The following is an 18,851-nucleotide window of genomic DNA, read 5'->3' as shown; positions in this document are numbered from 1 at the left end:
TTTATCGTTACAAATTACGAAACTCCTTCCCATCCGTCCAATATACTTCTATTTTTTATGGAGGGCATAGATAAGGAGCATTTTATTGTTGAACGCACAACAATTTGTCCCGTGACTTCAGATTTCCAAATGCCTGCAACTAGCCTACTGAAGTTTCCCATTCCATCTGCCCGTGTCGTACGGGACCTATGCCTCGTTACAGATGTGCGCCTAAGACTGACATTCTCTATTATCTGCGAATATACCACTGTCTGAATTTCCAAATGGATAATTGCACAAGACTGTATTCCGAGAAGACATACCCGAATCCCTGTAATGGAGATTTGAGACACGGCAGTGGTTTTCTCTGATGTTTCCGAGTGGTCATCGTTTTATATTGTACTACTGGAACGGTATCCATAGTTGACGAAATAAATCCCGGGTGAACAGCTTGGTATGAGTGTGCATAGGACACGGTCTTTAGATGGTCCAATTTGGAAGGAAGACCGTCTTTCGGAGAAACGGTTACAAGGAAAGGCAAATTCGGAAGGCTCTACATCCCACACCTGCAGCACCGGCGGAAACTGAGGATGAGCCTCAGGAGGAGGCGGCCTTGGCTATTATTCCGTTTTGTGGAGCCTTATCCGCAAAAATTGGATGCATTTTACATAAACACAAAGTCAAAACCATCATCCGTCCTCGGAGCAAAACCAAGAGCCTTCTTGGTAGTGTCAAGGACAACCTCGGTCTACGTAAATCAGGGATGTATCAGGCACCTTGCCAATGCGGGAGTGTATACATAGGTCAGACCATTCGTACCATTGAGGACCGATGCCGAGAACATCAACGGCACACTAGACTGCAGCAGCCCAGTAAGTCGGCAATCGCTGAGCATTGCCTGTCGGAACTCCACAGCATGGATTATGAGCAAACCAAAGTCCTGACACTGACTTCCAAATACTGGGACTGTGTCCTAAAAGAAGCCATAGAGATTAGAGTAAGGGAGCCACAAGTAAATCGCGACAGCGGTACATCCTTAGCAAGGTGTGGGAACCCGCGATCACCCAGATTAAGAAGAAAAAGAATATTTCCCAGAGTGTACCGACTTCGGGGGAGGAGGCAAGAATAACGAGAGCGGTGCCGGCAGACCCTCCTGAACGAGAAGACCTAGGACGCAGCGCCCAGCCGGCGGAAGAACGGACGCTGTATCTGGTCCGCGCGCGGGGCGCGGACCGCACCGACTCATGGGAAGCTCCTGAGGGAGGAGGGAGATCGTCCTATTCATACCTGGCGCCGGCCCACCGCCGGTCAGAACATCAGCGCACCTGATGATGGCAACGTGGGCAATTGCCGAAATATTGTGTCCTATGCACACTGATACCAAGCTGTTCACCCGAGATTTATTTCGTCATACAATACTCCTGGAGAAATTGAAGAAGCGTATCCATAGTTTTTTATTGTAATGCGTTTTATATTATTTGCGAATGAAGTGCAATGCTGACACAGAAAAAATTTGGATTAAGGGCAACAGTAAACTAACCTGAAATACAAGTCCACCGAGCGAGGTGGCGCAGTGGTTACCACACAGGACCGCATTCGAGAGGACGGCCATCCTGGTCTAGGTTTTCCGTGATTTCATTAAATCATTTCACGCAAATGCCGGGATAGTTACTCTGAAAGGGCACAGTCGGTTTCCTTCGGCATCCTTCCCTAATCCGAGCTTATGCTCCGTCTCTAATGACCTCGTTGTCGACGGGACGTTAAACACTAATCTCCTCCTCCTCAAATGCAAGTCTTGCTAGCGCATCGTACACAGAAGAGTAAACAGCAATTCTCTGTTTGTAGTCGCTCAAGGAAGGATTGACAACCGTCTAACGACACCTTTTGCGAGTTTTGGGTGATAGTACCGTTTGCTTTTGAACGTCATTATCTCTAAAAGATTGTAAAACAATGTTAGTAGGGACATAGTGAATGCGATATTAGTATGTCAGAATCTTAACGTCGTATAAAATGACCCTTTAAAGCAACCACGCGTAATGCGCTGATCTCCTTACATTTACGTGATATTTAATCACGCCCATACTTCATGTCTGGTATATCTCTCAGTCTTCTCCTTGTTTGGAACAGCCTCGGAGGACTAAATTGTAAACGATTTGCGTACTCGTGTATTAATATTGGATTCAAATTTTCAGATATTAAATATTTAATATTAAATAAATGATTAATAATTTAAGAAATCAATGGAGGACAAATAATATTATTATTGATTTAACAACGTATATTTTAAGTACGGCATATGGTATTCTAGCATTCGTATTTGCAACATACTCTTACATTTGTCTAAATAACGATTACCGCTTTCATTCAAATTTTAAACATCTTCAAATCCATTGTAGTCGCAGAGCAACCCGTTACTTTTATGTGCTACTCTACAGCGGTATCACAATTAATTTTTGACGCTGAATTCATGTACAGTCGATTTGAAGACTATAGAATTCTCATGAGGTGCGTCCAGAACACAAGAATGCCACAATAAAATCTGCCGAAGTGTCGAGTTTAGCATGTTACTGCTCCACACGAGACTTCAGTTGATATCCTTGTGGTATCTTCTAGATTTTGACGAATGCTCGCGATACCAGAATTTGAAGATCGTCTGGTGCCTGTTGATGAGATTACATATAGTGTATGTAAGCTTGGCATGATGTTAAGTTGAGGTATATCCGCTATACCTCATTATTATTCTAGCATTTTGTATTGCAGTCTAATGTCGCATTAGTCTGTATAACGATTACCGAGTTTTTCAGATTTTGAACACGTTCAGATCCGTCGTAGTCGCAGAGAAACCGGTCAGTTTTATCTGTTGTACGCAGCCTTCATAATTCTCCTTCTAATTCACGACTTTTCAATATGTGTGCCCTAGAGACTTCTGGCAGCTGCGCGTAGCACATAAAAGTAACGGATTGCTCTGCGACTACAGTGGATCTGAAGACGTTTAAAATTTGAATTAAAGCGGTAATCATTATTTACACAAATGTAACACTATGTTGCTATTCAGAATGTTAGAATACTATATGCCATACTCACATCGATTTCGAATTAACTAAGTATCTAAATAAATTTTGATACTGACCTGTGGAAATATTGGAAGCACTACTAAAATAAATTGGACATTTCAAAACGCCCGTTCACATGTCCTATCGACAATGGATTACTTTCTGCGGTGGCTCCCCGTAAAAGTGATAGGCAAGAAATAACGAGTCTTGTAGAGTGTTTGTAACAACTGTTTTCAGACTACCTCTTCGACTATTCTGTTGCCTACAGCTTCATTGACAGTAGCTCCGTGTGTCCAATAAATTTTGTGGGTGCCTCACCTAACAGAAGAACGATGAATGTGTGCTTGTGTTCGTACGGTTACAGATTTTCATGTACGGCATAGCTGGAGAGAAGCTGACGATGCGAGTCCGAAGCCTCATGTTCTCGGCGATGCTGCGCCAGGAGGTGGCCTGGTTCGACGACAAGAACAACAGCACGGGAGCGCTCTGCGCCCGTCTCTCCGGTGACGCTGCCAGCGTTCAGGGGGTGAGTACGAACTCACTCGTAACTGAAGGGGTGCAGGCGTTCCGCGCTCGACTTCGTGTTGTGTAATTCCACAGTGCATTAGCAGTCTTTGATGTCCTCAGCTTACTCTCTTTTCTGTGAAAGCCTTTATTATGGTTTTTGTTTTATCTAGATAACCCAGCCTAAGGGATTACAAAATTCTACGTATTACTACTGCAACACAATTCTTTACTACTAACTGCACCTGTAGCTACCTTATCCTCGATGGCTGCTACTCGTGAATATTATTGCTTACTTTTTCTATATTTGTACTCATAACTCCTACAGTGACTACGCATTATACAGGGTTGTCGGAAACAGAATGAAAAGCTTGTAAGGGTGTTGGAAGATGGGTTGTGCTCGGAAATAGTTGTTAAGGGAAAAAATCGTTACGTTGCGTCCTATCTGAGTTAATTAGCACTGAAGTTAGCAAATCATGCCGTTGCGCACACAAATACAGGCGGCCCTCTAGAGACAGTGTCGCCAAATGTGTTATTCGTTTGGTTTCCTAAAACCGAACAAGAAAGCGATACCAAAATTGGACATGGGACGGTAATAAGGATCGAATCCGAGCCACAGCCTGAGCAAAAATGGCTCTGAGCACTATGGGACTTAACATCTGTGGTCATCAGTCCCCTAGAACTTAGAACTACTTAACCCTAACTAACCTAAGGACATCACACACATCCATGCCCGAGGCAGGATTCGAACCTGCGACCGTAGCAGTCGTGCGGTTCCGGACTGAGCGCCTGAACCGCTAGACCACCGCGGCCGGCCAGCCTGAGCAGCCTCTTGCGCTGTCATCTAGTCTACGAGAACAACTGACAAAAATTCTGTCTGACGGGCTGCTTGAATTTGCGCACTCAACGGCCTGATTGGCTAACTTCAATGCTAAATAGCTCAGATAGGGCTCAACGTAACGAATTGTTTTTCTGAATAAATATTTCTCGTCACAACCTTCCATGTAAGGTCATTACAAGCTCTTCTTTCCGATCACACAGTGCTTCTTCCAGTTTGTCACAATTGTACAGTAGTTTCAGACAAACTCTTCCCTGTATCAGATTTATGTCATGACGAATAGGTACTTCCAGGTGGACAACTGTTAACTGTAAACATGGAGGTGTCAATAAATTATGACATTTGTGGACCATCAGAACACCACGTTTGGTTGAAGCTGAACAGTACTAATCACGCAATTAATTTTCGCTTGGAATGAACGTTCGCATGATGGTTCTCATAAAATGAGTCTCTCTTTTCTGTTTACAGTTTTATTGTAGTTACAGCACTACTGGACATGAAATTCTTTCTAAAGTACTGTGCTTGAATCCGGTATCTCTATTACGCAGAAATGCTGTCAGTGAACAATCTTAATTTTTCACCAAGCGTTCAGCACATAGATACAAAGTTTTAAAGCAATGAAAGCTACGAAAAAACCCAGTACTTTTCCCTATCGTTAATAATTACAACTTACTACTTGTATCTAGGTATCTGATAGGTCTGGAGTATAGTAATGTAACTCACCTTAATATTGGAATGGGATGCTTGTAGCTGAAAATAAATGTCCGCAATGACGTGTTTCACAAAAGTAAGGGGGAAATATGCCAAGCGCGAAGTCCAGCGTAACGTTGCTTTAGACTTGTATTTTTATATGGAATTCCACGTGGCAATAGAAAGTTGGGCGGTTATTTTTGCGAAATGTTTTATTCTAAACTGACACTGACAACATGGTGAAAAAAACGTTGATCAAGGATTTCAAAATTTGCGAGAAGGGAGTATTGTTCGTACTACCGGGTACACATTTCTGATGTGAGGACAAAGCGAAAGTTTGTCGGTGTGGCTTTGAAAGACTATCAGTCTTCAGATAAAACTGCATTTAATTTGCTACATAGCGTTTTTTTATGTCAAGTACTTTGTCAAATGATTTTTAGTGAGCAGATTCCATCGCTGACTTGCGTTTTGGAAAGATCTGTAAAATACTCATTTATGAATGTCATGGATCCAAGACGACATTCTGAAAGAAATTACAATTTATGTAGGAACATCCTTAACTCACTCAGAGAAAGCCGTATCGGATGGCTTCATACGATTTTTTAATTTATTATTTAATTTTTTCGAACAATAGCGTCTGATCTATTTTTTTTATTTGTTAGTCATATTACTGGCGAGATCGGCTGCTGCCATAATCACACATGGTAATTAAGGTTACAAATAACACAATAACGCAAAGTGTTATATAGTGTCGAACATAAGGTTAACAACCAACTTCTTAGGATTGGAGTATGTGTCTGGAGAAACGAACTGAGGTTGGGAACCCATGTCCGAACACGTCATCCAGCGGAACTTTCAAGCTGTAGGAACATACGACTTTTGCTGGGCTACTCTTCTGCAACATGCGTGAATTTGTACACAGAGCGATCGCAAGCGGTTATCACATTGGCCCTAACAACACACAGTTCGTAAGTTCCTTAGATGGCGTCGAGCGCTGCACGCCTAATACATCACCGTAGAGACCGCTAAGCGCAGAGGTGGCAGAGGCAACGACGTACAAATTCTCGTTACTGCCAGTGAGGTTGCCTAATGACCGGGAATTTTAAATTAGAGACACTGTAACATTGTTCGGTGGCATCTCCGTAAATGGACTGCTACCCTTGATTTGTTGCTCAATGCATTCTCCATAGCCCTTTCGTCCGTGTTGTTTTGTTATATCCTGCATTAAACTGCCTGTCACAATGTTTAAAAACTGCAGGCATGTGCTTCGCTTATTATTTGTTGTTACGACAACTCGTACTTATAATCACTCACCTTTTCTGTTGCTAAACCACGTTTGTGAGCTTGTACATAGACTTGAGGAGAGATGATTCAATTTTTTTCTGGCTTGCTGGTATTATGAGCTCATAATTTTTCGAATCGGAATATTCGGTACCTACTTGTCAGGATATTGTTCAATACATTACTGTGACATAAGCAGCTATATGATGTTCGTACATCTCAACTCTCAACTTTTTCGAGTGTAAGTTGGCCGTGCTGTAGCGGATGTTGTAAACGGGTGTTACACGTATATCCACAGGCGACGGGCCAGCGCATCGGCTCGATCGTGCAGTCGCTGGCGACGCTGGTGCTGGCGGTGGGTCTGGCCGTGTACTACGAGTGGCGCCTGGGGCTGGTCGCCGTTTCCTTCACGCCCTTCATGCTGGCCGCGCAAGTCATGCAGCGCAAGCTGGTGCGGGGAGAGACGCTGGGCCAAGCTGACGCCATGGAGAAGGCCATCAAGGTACAGCAGTCTGCTAACGGCCTCCACCAATATCATAATTCGACGATAGTCTTATGCTCCGACTTCGGACCCGCCAGGGTAGCCGAGAACGCTAACACGCTGCTTCCTGGACTCGGGTAGGCGCGCCGGCCCCGGATCGAATCTGCTCGGCAGATTAACGACGAGGGCGGGTGTGCCGGCCAGCCTAGATGTGGTTTTTAGGCGGTTTTCCACATCCCACTAGGTGAATATTGGGCTGGTCCCCCTGTTCCGCTTCAGTTACACGACTCGCAGACATCTGAACACTCTCGGACTATTCCATTAATTACACTCGACGCAGACAGTCGGGCTACACTAATTCCGTCCCAGGGGGTACGGGGCTGGCGGCAGGAAGGCCATCCGGCCACCCCTTTCCAGTAACCTTGCCAAATCCGTTCCTAACAATGCCGACACCGCGTCAGCGCGGGAAATGGCACCAGAGAAAGAAAGAAAGAAGTTACGCTCCGACTTCTCTCTCTCTCTCTCTCTCTCTCTCTGCGTCAGTTTTCTTGCTAGTGAGGGCCGCTACGACTTCTCGTCTGATAACCTCTTCAGCTCAGTGTAGCACTTACACTCATCGTCCGCGGTTATTTGTTGGATACACCCCAATCCCTGTCTTCCTCTACAGTTTTTTAGCCTCTACAGCTTCCTGTAATCCGCCTCCGTAGCTGAGTGGTCAGTGCGGGTGACCCAGTTTCTATTCCCGGAACTGCCAGTGATTTTTCCTAGGGGAAAGACTGGCCGCGAGGATTGAGTTCAATGACGTGAGGGTGACTGAAGAGCTTCTATAGTGATCAGTGGCGGTTCCAACGTCAAAAATCGACCGGGTGGGCAGTGTGCTGACTACATGTCCCTCCTTACGGCACCCGACGACGGAATTGGTAGAGGATGACACGGCGGTCAATAGGGTCGGATTGGTCTGTGAATGGCCAGGAAGTGGAACTTCATCTTTATAGCCCCCTCTGATACCGTGGAAGTTATTCGCTCGGTCGTAACACATGCCCTATCGCCCTGTTCCTTCTTTTAGTCATTTCTACATATTTCATAAATTTTTCCCCAAGTTAAGGCCGATGCCTGATACTAATAGATTTCTTTTTGTTAGGAATGCCCTCTTTGACTGTGATAGTTGCCTTTTATGACCTCCTTGCTTCGTCCGCCATTCATTTATTCGCTTTCAAGGTACAAGACGTGACTTCTTCTACTTCGTTGTCCCCAATTTTCATGTTATGATCATCTCATTTCTGATACCGTTCATTACTTTCACCTTTCTTTCATTTTATTTAGATCCATTTTCTATGCTCTTTAGAATCCGAAGTTGTGCTGGGCGCATTCTCTGAAAATTATTTCGAGCAGTTACTTCATCAGCCCACGCGAATAGTAAACGGTTGTGAAAACACACTTGACCTCTTAGCAACAAGTAATGCTGAGTTAATAACGAGCATCAAAACGGATGCAGTTACTAGTGAACACAGGGTTATCGCAGCGAGACTGAGTATTGTATCCCCCAAATCCTCCAAAAATAAACGGAAATTAAGCCCGTGCAAGAAATCTGATAAAAATTCACTTGAATCCTTCCTGAGAGGCAATCTCCAGTCCTTCGACATTAACAATATAAGTGTAGACCAAAATCTACCGGCCACAAATTCAAGTAAATATCTAAGTATTACAATTATAAACAACTTAAATTGGAAAGAACATATAGAAAACGTTGTGGAGAAGGCAAACCAAAGACTGCATTTTATTTGCAGAACGCTTAGAAAATGCAACAGATCTACTAAAGCGACTGCCTACAATACGCTTGTCCGTCTTCTTTTGGAGTACTGCTGCGGAGTCTGGGATCCTTAACAGATAGAATTGACGGATTACATCGAGAAAGTTCAAAGAAGAGCAGCACGTTTTATATTATCGCGAAATACGGAAGAGAGTGTCACTGACATGATACAGGATTTGAGGTGGACGTCATTAAAACGAAGGCGTTATTCGTTTCGGCAGAATCTTCTGATAAAATTTCAGTCACCAGCTTTCTCCTCCGAGTGCGAAAATAATTGTAGGCGCAGACCTGCATAGGGAGAAAAGATCATCATAATAAAATAGGGAAATCAAAGCTCGCACGGAAAGGTATAAGTGTTCGTTTTTTCCGCGCTGTTCAAATGGTTCAAATGGCTCTAAGCACTATGGGACTTAACATCTATGGTCATCAGTCCCCTACACGTAGAACTACTTAAACCTAACTAACCTAAGGACTGAAGAGGCTAGAACCGCTCGGTCACAGCGGCCGGCCCGCGCTGTTCGAGGCTAGAGTAATAGAGAATTATGTTGAAGGTGGTTGAATGAACCCTCTGCCAGAGTAACCATGTAGATGTAGATGTAGATATGATGCGAAGTTACACAGTATACCGGCAGCATCTCCGCCCCCTCCCCGCTCCCTTCCACTTTCCCTTCCCGAACTTTGCATAATTGGAAGAATGACGCTTGTTACCCCTCCACATAAGCAAATTTGTGTAATTATAATTTCATAATAATTCAATATAGGCCGTCTCCTATAATTTAGCACGCTGCGGACTAGCATGCCACACAAGGATGTGTCAGACTCGCATAGAACCCGCGATGAGTAATAATGTCTATTGGCATGGAACATCGGCCAACCTCAGTGTTTCTATCCTTGCTTTCCACACTGGTTTCGGTAAATGCAGAACTGGTCGTCAGTCACGCTCTGCCCACAAACTATACCTCACATCTAAAGGTGGGCCAGTTTAAAACAGAACACCACTGCACACTGCCGGCAGCCAATGAAATTCAACCTCGTTCCGGGAGTCTTCCATGAGGAACTCTGCGCGGCTCTAGAACGCGCTGTGGTCACACTTCGACGGCGATACAATTCGAAGCTATGCGAGATGATCGTGACTTATGCCCACATAATATTACACAACGCATGGCGTGTCTGGAGACCAGTTCAGCGGGTTATCGTACTTTAACTACTTGCGTGTCGTATTCTCTGAGGCGGAAGTTATACACTTTCCTAAACGAGCGTGGGAAACAACCTAAAGGCACAGTCACGCTGGTCAGTGTACCAGATCACCGTTATTAATCCGCCGTCGAGTTTCAATTCAGGTCTATTCCACCTCCTGCTCTCGCAATCTAGCGCGTTGCGCTATGTTCCATACGAGCAAGTCAAGAAACACAGCAAGTGATGTGAAGTGTGCTGAAATTTCTTAAACAATTTGTGATAATCTTCGGCTTATGAGAGTATTGCTTAGAAAAAGATACAAAAAAAAAAGATACAGTTTCTTCTTCTTCCCACTCTCTCTCCTTTTTTATTTTTATTTTTTTTAGATATTAATTTTGGACTACCGCCAACGTGATCATTCGTTCCTTAAAGTAAAGAATTTTCTCATTTGCTCCCGTACTATTGTTCGCTTCATGAAAGAAGGCAGCCCAATTTTCAGCCATTCTGCGCATCCCCCTCCACTAGCCAAAGACGGCCAATAATTTTCATTCTCTTTCCGAGCGGCTAGCAGAGAGTTAGAGCTAGAAAGCGAGAATCTCGCTCCTACATGGTGCACTGTTGCCGCACTTCACGACAACCGAAATATTCATTCAACTATCCACTTTTTTGTTTCCTTCTTTTCTTCCAGCAGTATAGCTGTGAATGTGTATCTTGTAAATGTTTAAGTGCGATTTAAAAAAAAAAAAGTCAGGTGACGGCAATGAACGTGAAGCGCTTCACAAGCAAGCGAGGCGGATTATTTATCGTATTTATAACTTTTCAAACGTGAATTTAAAAGCACGTCTCCTACTGTTGACATTGGAAAACACAAGAACGGACTCCAGAACCATGTGGTGTCGGCCAAGAGAACTGTAAAGAAAATTGCAAAGGAAAGTGTCAGAGCTGTAGGAACTGCAGAAACAGTTGGCTTCATGTCGCCTGGAAAGCATCAAAATCGCAAGGAACCTGAAACACTAATGGATGGTTTTAAATAGGATGTTTTAAGGTGCTCCATGTGAATCATGAAAGCTCGACATAACACAAACGTGTTACTGTTATGCAGGCTTCAGTGGTAAGCTCTTCGCTAAGGTAAAGAATTTTAGAAGACGCTGGTTCCAGATTCGTTAAGAATAGAGCTTTTAGTTCGAAGAAGTGACCTAGATGCAGCATGAACTATATCCCACATAAAGATTCACAATACAAGAGAAGGAGGTGGTTCAAAAGTGTATACCTTGATGAAATGCGGGTCAATTAGAATCATTCCAGAAAGATCTGCTGAAACATGAGTGATGATACTGGGGGATTTAAAGTTCTCATAGGGACAAATTCTCAGATAATGATGCTGCATGGAGAATCTTCTTCTGCTTTTATTTCTGAAAATAAATTTGGATTTACGTGCAAGAGAAACTGAGTGATTACCTTTCGGCAGTGAACGCTGTCAGTATCGTGACGTGATTCACAATTCTTGTCATATCTTGCTTCGAAATCTGTCATTGACAACTATAATTCAGGTGTCATAGAGAAAAAAATCAATTACAAACACAAGAAAAGCACCGTATAAACCAGGCTCGTGCGATCTCCTGCAGCTCGTTAATTTATACTGTACAAGTCACGCGACAGGACGTACAAACTTGACTTCCTTGCACGTGAATGGGATCACGCAGTTTTACGTTTACTCACGTGTCACTGTCATTGTAGCCCCACGGAATTAACTTGGGCAAAGGATTTTGAGGCTATGTTGGAGAAAAACACAAAACATTCAAGATAACATACAGTGAATCGGCTGTGCATGATGCAATAGACAATGAGGCAACAGCCAACATCCCACCTGTAGCGTGGGGACAGACTGTGTGGCATGCTGAAAAGCTTCAGGGAGAAGACTTTGACAGGAAAATGATAATGGACATAAGCCTAGAACCGCTCATCGTAAATTTAAAATCATATTGTTCAGAAACAGACTCAAATAGAAGTGATGATGGTATTACGATGTAGACTTTGGAACAAAGTAATAATATTTCTTAGTTTTAAAGACACATGGTTTAAAAAATGTGTTTCTCATCATATCAGTTGCATATATAATAATGAGAGCTTCCTAGCCTTCTTGACCAGGACTTTGTATCCTTTTTAATTACGCAGACTACAATGTTCAACATATCGCCTATGGAAAAGTTAAGCTTCTTCAACCACAATGTAAGCATGTCATTTTAAAGACACAAACTGGATATGGCTCTAAAACGACAGTCACTGTTACTTGTCGAGATATCGGTGGTTATCGTTGTTATCGGTCAGATTCCCTGGAGTTATTCGCAGATGACGGTTAATTGTTTGCTTGTTCACTGGATTATAGATCCGGTCTCTTACTGTAATATCGAAAATGCTAGTTTACACCCACAATGCCTGGTAAGAATGAAAAACATGACGACTTACTGACCATTTTTACGGTAGTTTTATACTTTTACACATTAGTGTTTTTCTACTAATTCCTTTCTACCACTAATTCTTGTTTACACGCAGTGATTACACTTAACTACCGTCAAACACACACACACACACACACACACACACACACACACACACACCTTACACACTTTTTTAAAAATTCTATTGTGCAGAAGCAGTTGTCAACCAAATATAATGATTTCGGTTTGTGCCTGAAGTTAATTCTGTTGTGTATTAAATTTTTACTTATAATGCAGTTCAAATCACAATAAATGGTAATTACTACAATCAGTTTCAATGTCGTTTTGAGAAAAATTGTACTTCACGTCTTCACAAAGCTGTGTCAGCTGTTCTCGCCTCACAACGTCACGCAGGGTAAATCTGTGGAGCAGTTGACGTGAATTAATGAGGTGAATTAATATTTTTCTCATGATGATTGATCGAAATTGGTTTTGATATTTATTATTCCCCTCATAGATTTGAACGTGTAATACAATGTACCGCATGCAAACGAGCCTGACTGTTATGCGCAACAATGCAGTTCTGCAACGTGGACTTTGCCCGCTCTCTGCTGCCCCCCCCCCCCCCCCCCCGCTTCCTTTCCGCTCCGCCTCTATGCGCGGAAGCGCCGTCCTAGGTGACGCAGGCTTTAGTATCAGCTTACGGTAGGTTCTTTGAGCAACGAAGGGTACCTGGCGACTGGAAAAAAGATCTGGCCATCCAAAAAGATTCGTAGGACAGATGCACATCATTACGAGCCCATGTCGCTGACGTGAATCCTCGCAGAGTTATGGACCATATACTATGCTCACGTATTATGACGTTTTAGGAGAACGAAAATCTCCGCCATGGACATTATCATGGAATCCACAAACACAGATCTTGCGAAACCGAGCTCCCTCTGCTGATACTTGAGAGCCATAGTGCCGTAGACATCAGAACTCAGGCTGATGCCGTGATCCTTGTCTTCAGGAAGGCATTTGACACCTTCCCACACTGCCGTTTCGTGAAAAATATGAGCCACATAGTATCGGGCACATTTGCGACTGGATTCAACACTTCGTTCCAGACAGAACTCAACACTTCGCATCTTCACGGAACAAAATCGATAGACGTAAAGGTAATTTCAGGAAGACCCCGAGGAAATATGATTAGAATGTTGCGGTTTACAAACTATGTAAATGATCTAGCAGAAAACTTTGGAAGCCCCATACGGCTATTCACAGATGATGGGTCTCTCTGTAAGAATATAGCAACGACAGAAGGCTGTAGTAATTTGCTAAAGGATTGATGAATGGTGCAGGGACTGGCTGTTGACCCTGAACGTAAATAAATATAACATATTGCGCATACATAGGGAAAGAAATACACTATCGCACAACCACACTATTGATGACAAATTGCTGGACCGTAAAATAAATACTAGGAGAAGCAGATACTATACTGAAATTCCCAGGAAGAATGTTAAGGAAATGAGTCGGCGCGGGAGCTTTGCAGAGATGTTAAACTAACTCCAATGGCAAACCTACAAGAGAGGCGTTTGCATCACGGGATGGTTTACTATTGAAATTCCTAGAGAGTACTATCCGAGAAGAGTCAGGTGACTATCCTACTGCAGCTGAGAGCAGGGAACCCCCCTTCAATTTACATATAGTATTTCACAGGTACGGGATCTGCGTGGTGTCTGTTCTTTCGAAGGAACAGTCACCATCCATTCAAATGAAAAATGACATATTACTTCCTCCCGAATACGCCCTGCGAAAAGACGACGAGAAAATTCGTTTAACTAGAGTTAATACAAAGAACAGGGAATCAGCGATCATAAAGCGGTTACTGCATCGATGATTTCAGCCGTAAATAGAAATATTAAAAAAGGTAGGAAGATTTTTCTGTTTAGCAAAAGTGACAAAAAGCAGATTACAGAGTACCTGACGGCTCAACACAAAAGTTTTGTCTCAAGTACAGATAGTGTTGAGGATCAGTGGACAAAGTTCAAAACCATCGTACAATATGCGTTAGATGAGTATGTGCCAAGCAAGATCGTAAGAGGTGGAAAAGAGCCACCGTGGTACAACAACCGAGTTAGAAAACTGCTGCGGAAGCAAAGGGAACTTCACAGCAAACATAAACATAGCCAAAGCCTTGCAGACAAACAAAAATTACGCCAAGTAAAATGCAGTGTGAGGAAGGCTATGCGAGAGGCGTTCAACGAATTCGAAAGTAAAGTTCTATGTACTGACTCGGCTGAAAATCCTAAGAAATTTTGCCGGCCGAAGTGGCCGCGCGGTTCTGGCGCTGCAGTCTGGAACCGCGAGACCGCTACGGTCGCAGGTTCGAATCCTGCCTCGGGCATGGATGTGTGTGCTGTCCTTAGGTTAGTTAGGTTTAACTAGTTCTAAGTTCTAGGGGACTGATGACCTCAGCAGTTGAGTCCCATAGTGCTCAGAGCCATTTGAACCATTTGAACCTAAGAAATTTTGGTCTTATGTCAAAGCGGTAGGTGGCTCAAAACAAAATGTCCAGTCACTCTGTGACCAAAATGGTACTGAAACAGAGGATGACAGACTAAAGGCCCAAATACTAAATGTCTTTTTGCAAAGCTGTTTCACAGAGGAAGACTGCACTGTAGTTCCTTCTCTAGATTGTCGCACAGATGACAAAATGGTAGATATCGAAATAGACGACAGAGGGATAGAGAAACAATTAAAATCGCTCAAAAGAGGAAAGGCCGCTGGACCTGATGGGATACCAGTTCGATTTTACACAGAGTACGCGAAGGAACTTGCCCTCTTCTTGCAGCGGTGTATCGTAGGTCTCTAGAAGAGCGTAGCGTTCCAAAGTATTGGAAAAGGGCACAAGTCATCCCCGTTTTCAAGAAGGGACGTCGAACAGATGTGGAGAACTGTAGACCTATATCTCTAACGTCGATCAGTTGTAGAATTTTGGAACACGTATTATGTTGGACTATAATGACTTTTCTGGAGACTAGAAATCTACTCTGTAGGAATCAGCATGGGTTTCGAAAAAGACGGTCGTGTGAAACCCAACTCGCGCTATTCGTCCACGAGACTCAGAGAGCCATAGACACGGGTTCCCAGGTGGATGCCGTGTTTCTTGACTTCCGCAAGGCGTTCGATACAGTTCCCCACAGTCGTTTAATGAACAAAGTAAGAGCATATGGACTATCAGACCAATTGTGTGATTGGATTGAAGAGTTCCTAGATAACAGAACGCAGCATGTCATTCTCAATGGAGATAAGTCTTCCGAAGTAAGAGTGATTTCAGGTGTGCCGCAGGGGAGTGTCATAGGACTGTTGTTATTCACAATGTACATAAATGACCTTGCGGGTGACATCGGAAGTTCACTGAGGCTTTTTGCAGATGATGCTGTGGTGTATCGAGAGGTTGTAACAATGGAAAATTGTACTGAAATGCAGGAGGATCTACAGCGAATTGACGCATGGTGCAGAGATTGGCTATTGAATCTCAATGTAGACAAGTGTAATGTGCTGCGAATACATAGGAAGATAGTTCCCTTATCATTTAGCTACAAAATAGCAGGTCAGCAACTGGAAGCAGTTAATTACATAAATTATCTGGGAGTACGCATTAGGAGTGATTTAAAATGGAATGATCATATAAAGTTGATCGTCGGTAAAGCAGATGCCAGAGTGAGATTCATTGGGAGAATCCTAAGGAAATGCAATCCGAAAACAAAGGAAGTAGGTTACAGTACGCTTGTTCGTTCACTGCTTGAATACTGTTCAGCAGTGTGGGATCCGTACCAGATAGGGTTGATAGAAGAGATAGAGAAGATCCAACGGAGAGCAGCGCGCTTCGTTACAGGATCATTTAGTAATCGCGAAAGCGTTACGGAGATGATAGATAAACTCCAGTGGAAGACTTTGCAGGAGAGACACTCAGTAGCTCGGTACGGGCTTTTGTTAAAGTTTCGAGAACGTACCTTCACCGAAGAGTCAAGCAGTATATTGCTCCCTCCTACGTATATCTCGCGAAGAGACCATGAGGATAAAATCAGAGAGATTAGAGCCCACACAGAAGCATGCCGACAATCCTTTTTCCACGAACAATACGAGACTGGAATAGAAGGGAGAACCGATAGAGGTACTCAGGGTGCCCTGCGCCACACACCGTCAGGTGGCTTGCGGAGTATGGATGTAGATGTAGATGTAGACTTATCGACAGTTATTTTCCCCACGCGCCGTTCGTGAATGGATCAAGGAACGGGGGTACAGACAGTAGTATCAGGAGTACCCTCCGCCACGCACTATCAGGTGACTTGCGGAGTATTATCGTACGAGAGGCGTTCGATAAGATGTGGATCACATTTTATTCTCGGCCAGTTTCGGTTGAAATGATGCGGAATTTGTTGTGGGACATCGTGGAAAACTCCCGCTTCAGCGTCTATAGTTTCATGAAGTTCCGATAAGTAGCCTTCTAAATGGCATCTGTAACGAGGTGTATTCCAGGCAGACAGCTGTCATTTAGTTTCTTTTGGCGGAAACCCAGAGCATCATAGATATTCTTAGGCACTTGCATGATGTCTACGGAGACTTGGCAGTGAAGAAATGCACGGTGTGTTTTCTGTCATAATCGTAACAACGTCGCGCAAACCTGTCCTGTTTGCCGCCGGCCGGTCGCACACCGCTGTGGCTTCCGCAGTATTGGAATTTAAGCGTGTTCATCGCCACAAAAATGCAAATGAACATCTCCTTCTCCACGACAACGCAAGGCGTCACACAAGTCTGCGAACCCGGGAGGAGCGCACAGGACTTCACTGGACTGTTTTTCCTCTTCCACCCTACAGCCCGGATCTAGCACCTTCAGTCTTTCAGATGTTTGGATGATAGGAGGTTATTGATGGCCAGCATGAGTGGCCGAGCGGTTCTAGGTTGCTACAGTTTGGAACCGCGCGACAGCTACGGTCGCAGGTTCGAATCCTGCCTCGGGCATGGATGTGGGTGACGTCCTTAGGTTAGTTAGGTTTAACTAGTTCTAAGTTCTAGGGGACTGATGACCACAGCAGTTAAGTCCCATAGTGCTCAGAGCCATTTGAACCATTTGGTAATTGATGCAGCAGGACATTGTCTCCGACGTTGACCACTAGAGAGGTACCATGCGTAGATACAGTCCCTCCTAGTATGACAGCGTAAGGTCATCGCCTTTACGTTCAAAAATAGCATATTGTAGGCAAAACGAGCTGGCAATAATATGATGTATTGGAATCTTGAATAAAACAAATCAGCTTTCAGAAAAAAGTATACTCCTAGTAGATGGATCATATGTAGATATTCTGCACAGCGACCTGCTTGCATTGTGCAGCCAGTGACACTCTGGTTCGTTACAGCTGGCAGTCGAGGCGGTGGGCAACATCCGCACGGTGGCGGGCCTGTGCAAAGAGCGCTACTTCCACCAGCAGTACATGCTGGAGCTGCGGCCCAGCTACCGGCTGGCGCGGCGCAACGTGCACGTCCGGGGCGTCGTCTTCGGCCTGTCTCGCAGCATCGGCTTCTTCGCCTACTCCGCCTGCATGTTCTACGGAGGCTCGCTCGTCGAAGCAGAGGGCTTGCCTTACAAGAACGTCTTCAAGTAAGTACTGTGAGCTTGCAAATTCCTTCCTCAAAACCTTTCATTCTGGGGATGTCGTACTCTGTTCCTTCCAAAATAGACGTAGTGGCGGTCGGAAACAGTGAGACAGGTCACTACATGTAACTTTTTAATATGTCTTGATCACTACACCTATTACCAGTGGTTGACAACCGGGATGAGTTGCAGTATCGCCTAAAGAAGACCGCATATAGCGACTGAAACTGATCTATACATACAGTGTAGTTTCCGTAGTTTCGGCACTAGCTCACAATAAAATACAAAATACAATTTTAAAAAATTTCGTCACTGTCTTCCCGTGTACAAGACGACGGGAGCGATGTGGGCTGGATGGGAGAGGTTGTGCCGGCTGGAGTGGCCGTACGGTTCTAGGCGCTACAGGTCGGAGCCGAGCGACCGCTACGGTCGCAGGTTCGAATCCTGCCTCGGGCATGGAAGTGTGTGATGTCCTTAGGTTAGTTAGGTTTAATTAGTTCTACGTTCTAGGCGACTGATGACCTCAGAAGTTAAGTCGCATAGTGCCATTTGAACCAATTTGAAGAGGATGTTTGTTACGGGTCATTGGTATCATTCATTGTCTGCGTTTACTGCAGCTGAGGGTTTACATAGGGACCGTCCGCAATGGATGCACTAATACCGTACCAGCATCATAGGCAACAGCGGTGGGTGGTTAAAAAATATTAGAAAGGAACAGTAATAGTTCAGGAATGAATGCTGAATAACAGAGAAAAGGGCAATTGTAAGTTATGAGGGAGAAAGAGGCAGACGAAAAGAGGGAATACAAGAGAGACAGGGCACTTGGCCTAAGTCCATTACCACAGTACTGGGCTATGTGACTTCGTAGGCTTTCATGGCGTAATAAGTCGTGAAAGGATCTTCGGATTTGCTGCCGGAGCCTAAAATGAATTTGATTAAATATTGCAGCGATCCAAA

The 18,851-nt window shown here is 44.1% G+C and overlaps 1 protein-coding gene across 1 annotated transcript in view; it reads left to right on the top strand.

Moving 5' to 3' along the window:
* The window catches only part of LOC124607104 (ATP-dependent translocase ABCB1-like), a 185,515-nt gene that overhangs the window by 129,175 nt on the left and 37,489 nt on the right, over positions 1–18,851 (top strand). Inside the window, exons 16-18 of the mRNA XM_047139301.1 lie at positions 3,397–3,558; positions 6,644–6,847; positions 17,659–17,900. Of these exons, the coding sequence (XP_046995257.1) occupies positions 3,397–3,558; positions 6,644–6,847; positions 17,659–17,900 (608 nt within the window). The remainder of the gene's footprint in view (positions 1–3,396; positions 3,559–6,643; positions 6,848–17,658; positions 17,901–18,851) is intronic.

This window comes from Schistocerca americana, chromosome 3 (genome assembly GCF_021461395.2).
Source record: "Schistocerca americana isolate TAMUIC-IGC-003095 chromosome 3, iqSchAmer2.1, whole genome shotgun sequence".
Classification (NCBI taxonomy): domain Eukaryota; kingdom Metazoa; phylum Arthropoda; class Insecta; order Orthoptera; family Acrididae; genus Schistocerca; species Schistocerca americana.
The sequence above is the reverse complement of the archived record's forward strand: the minus strand, read 5'-3'. Positions and strand labels throughout refer to the sequence as shown.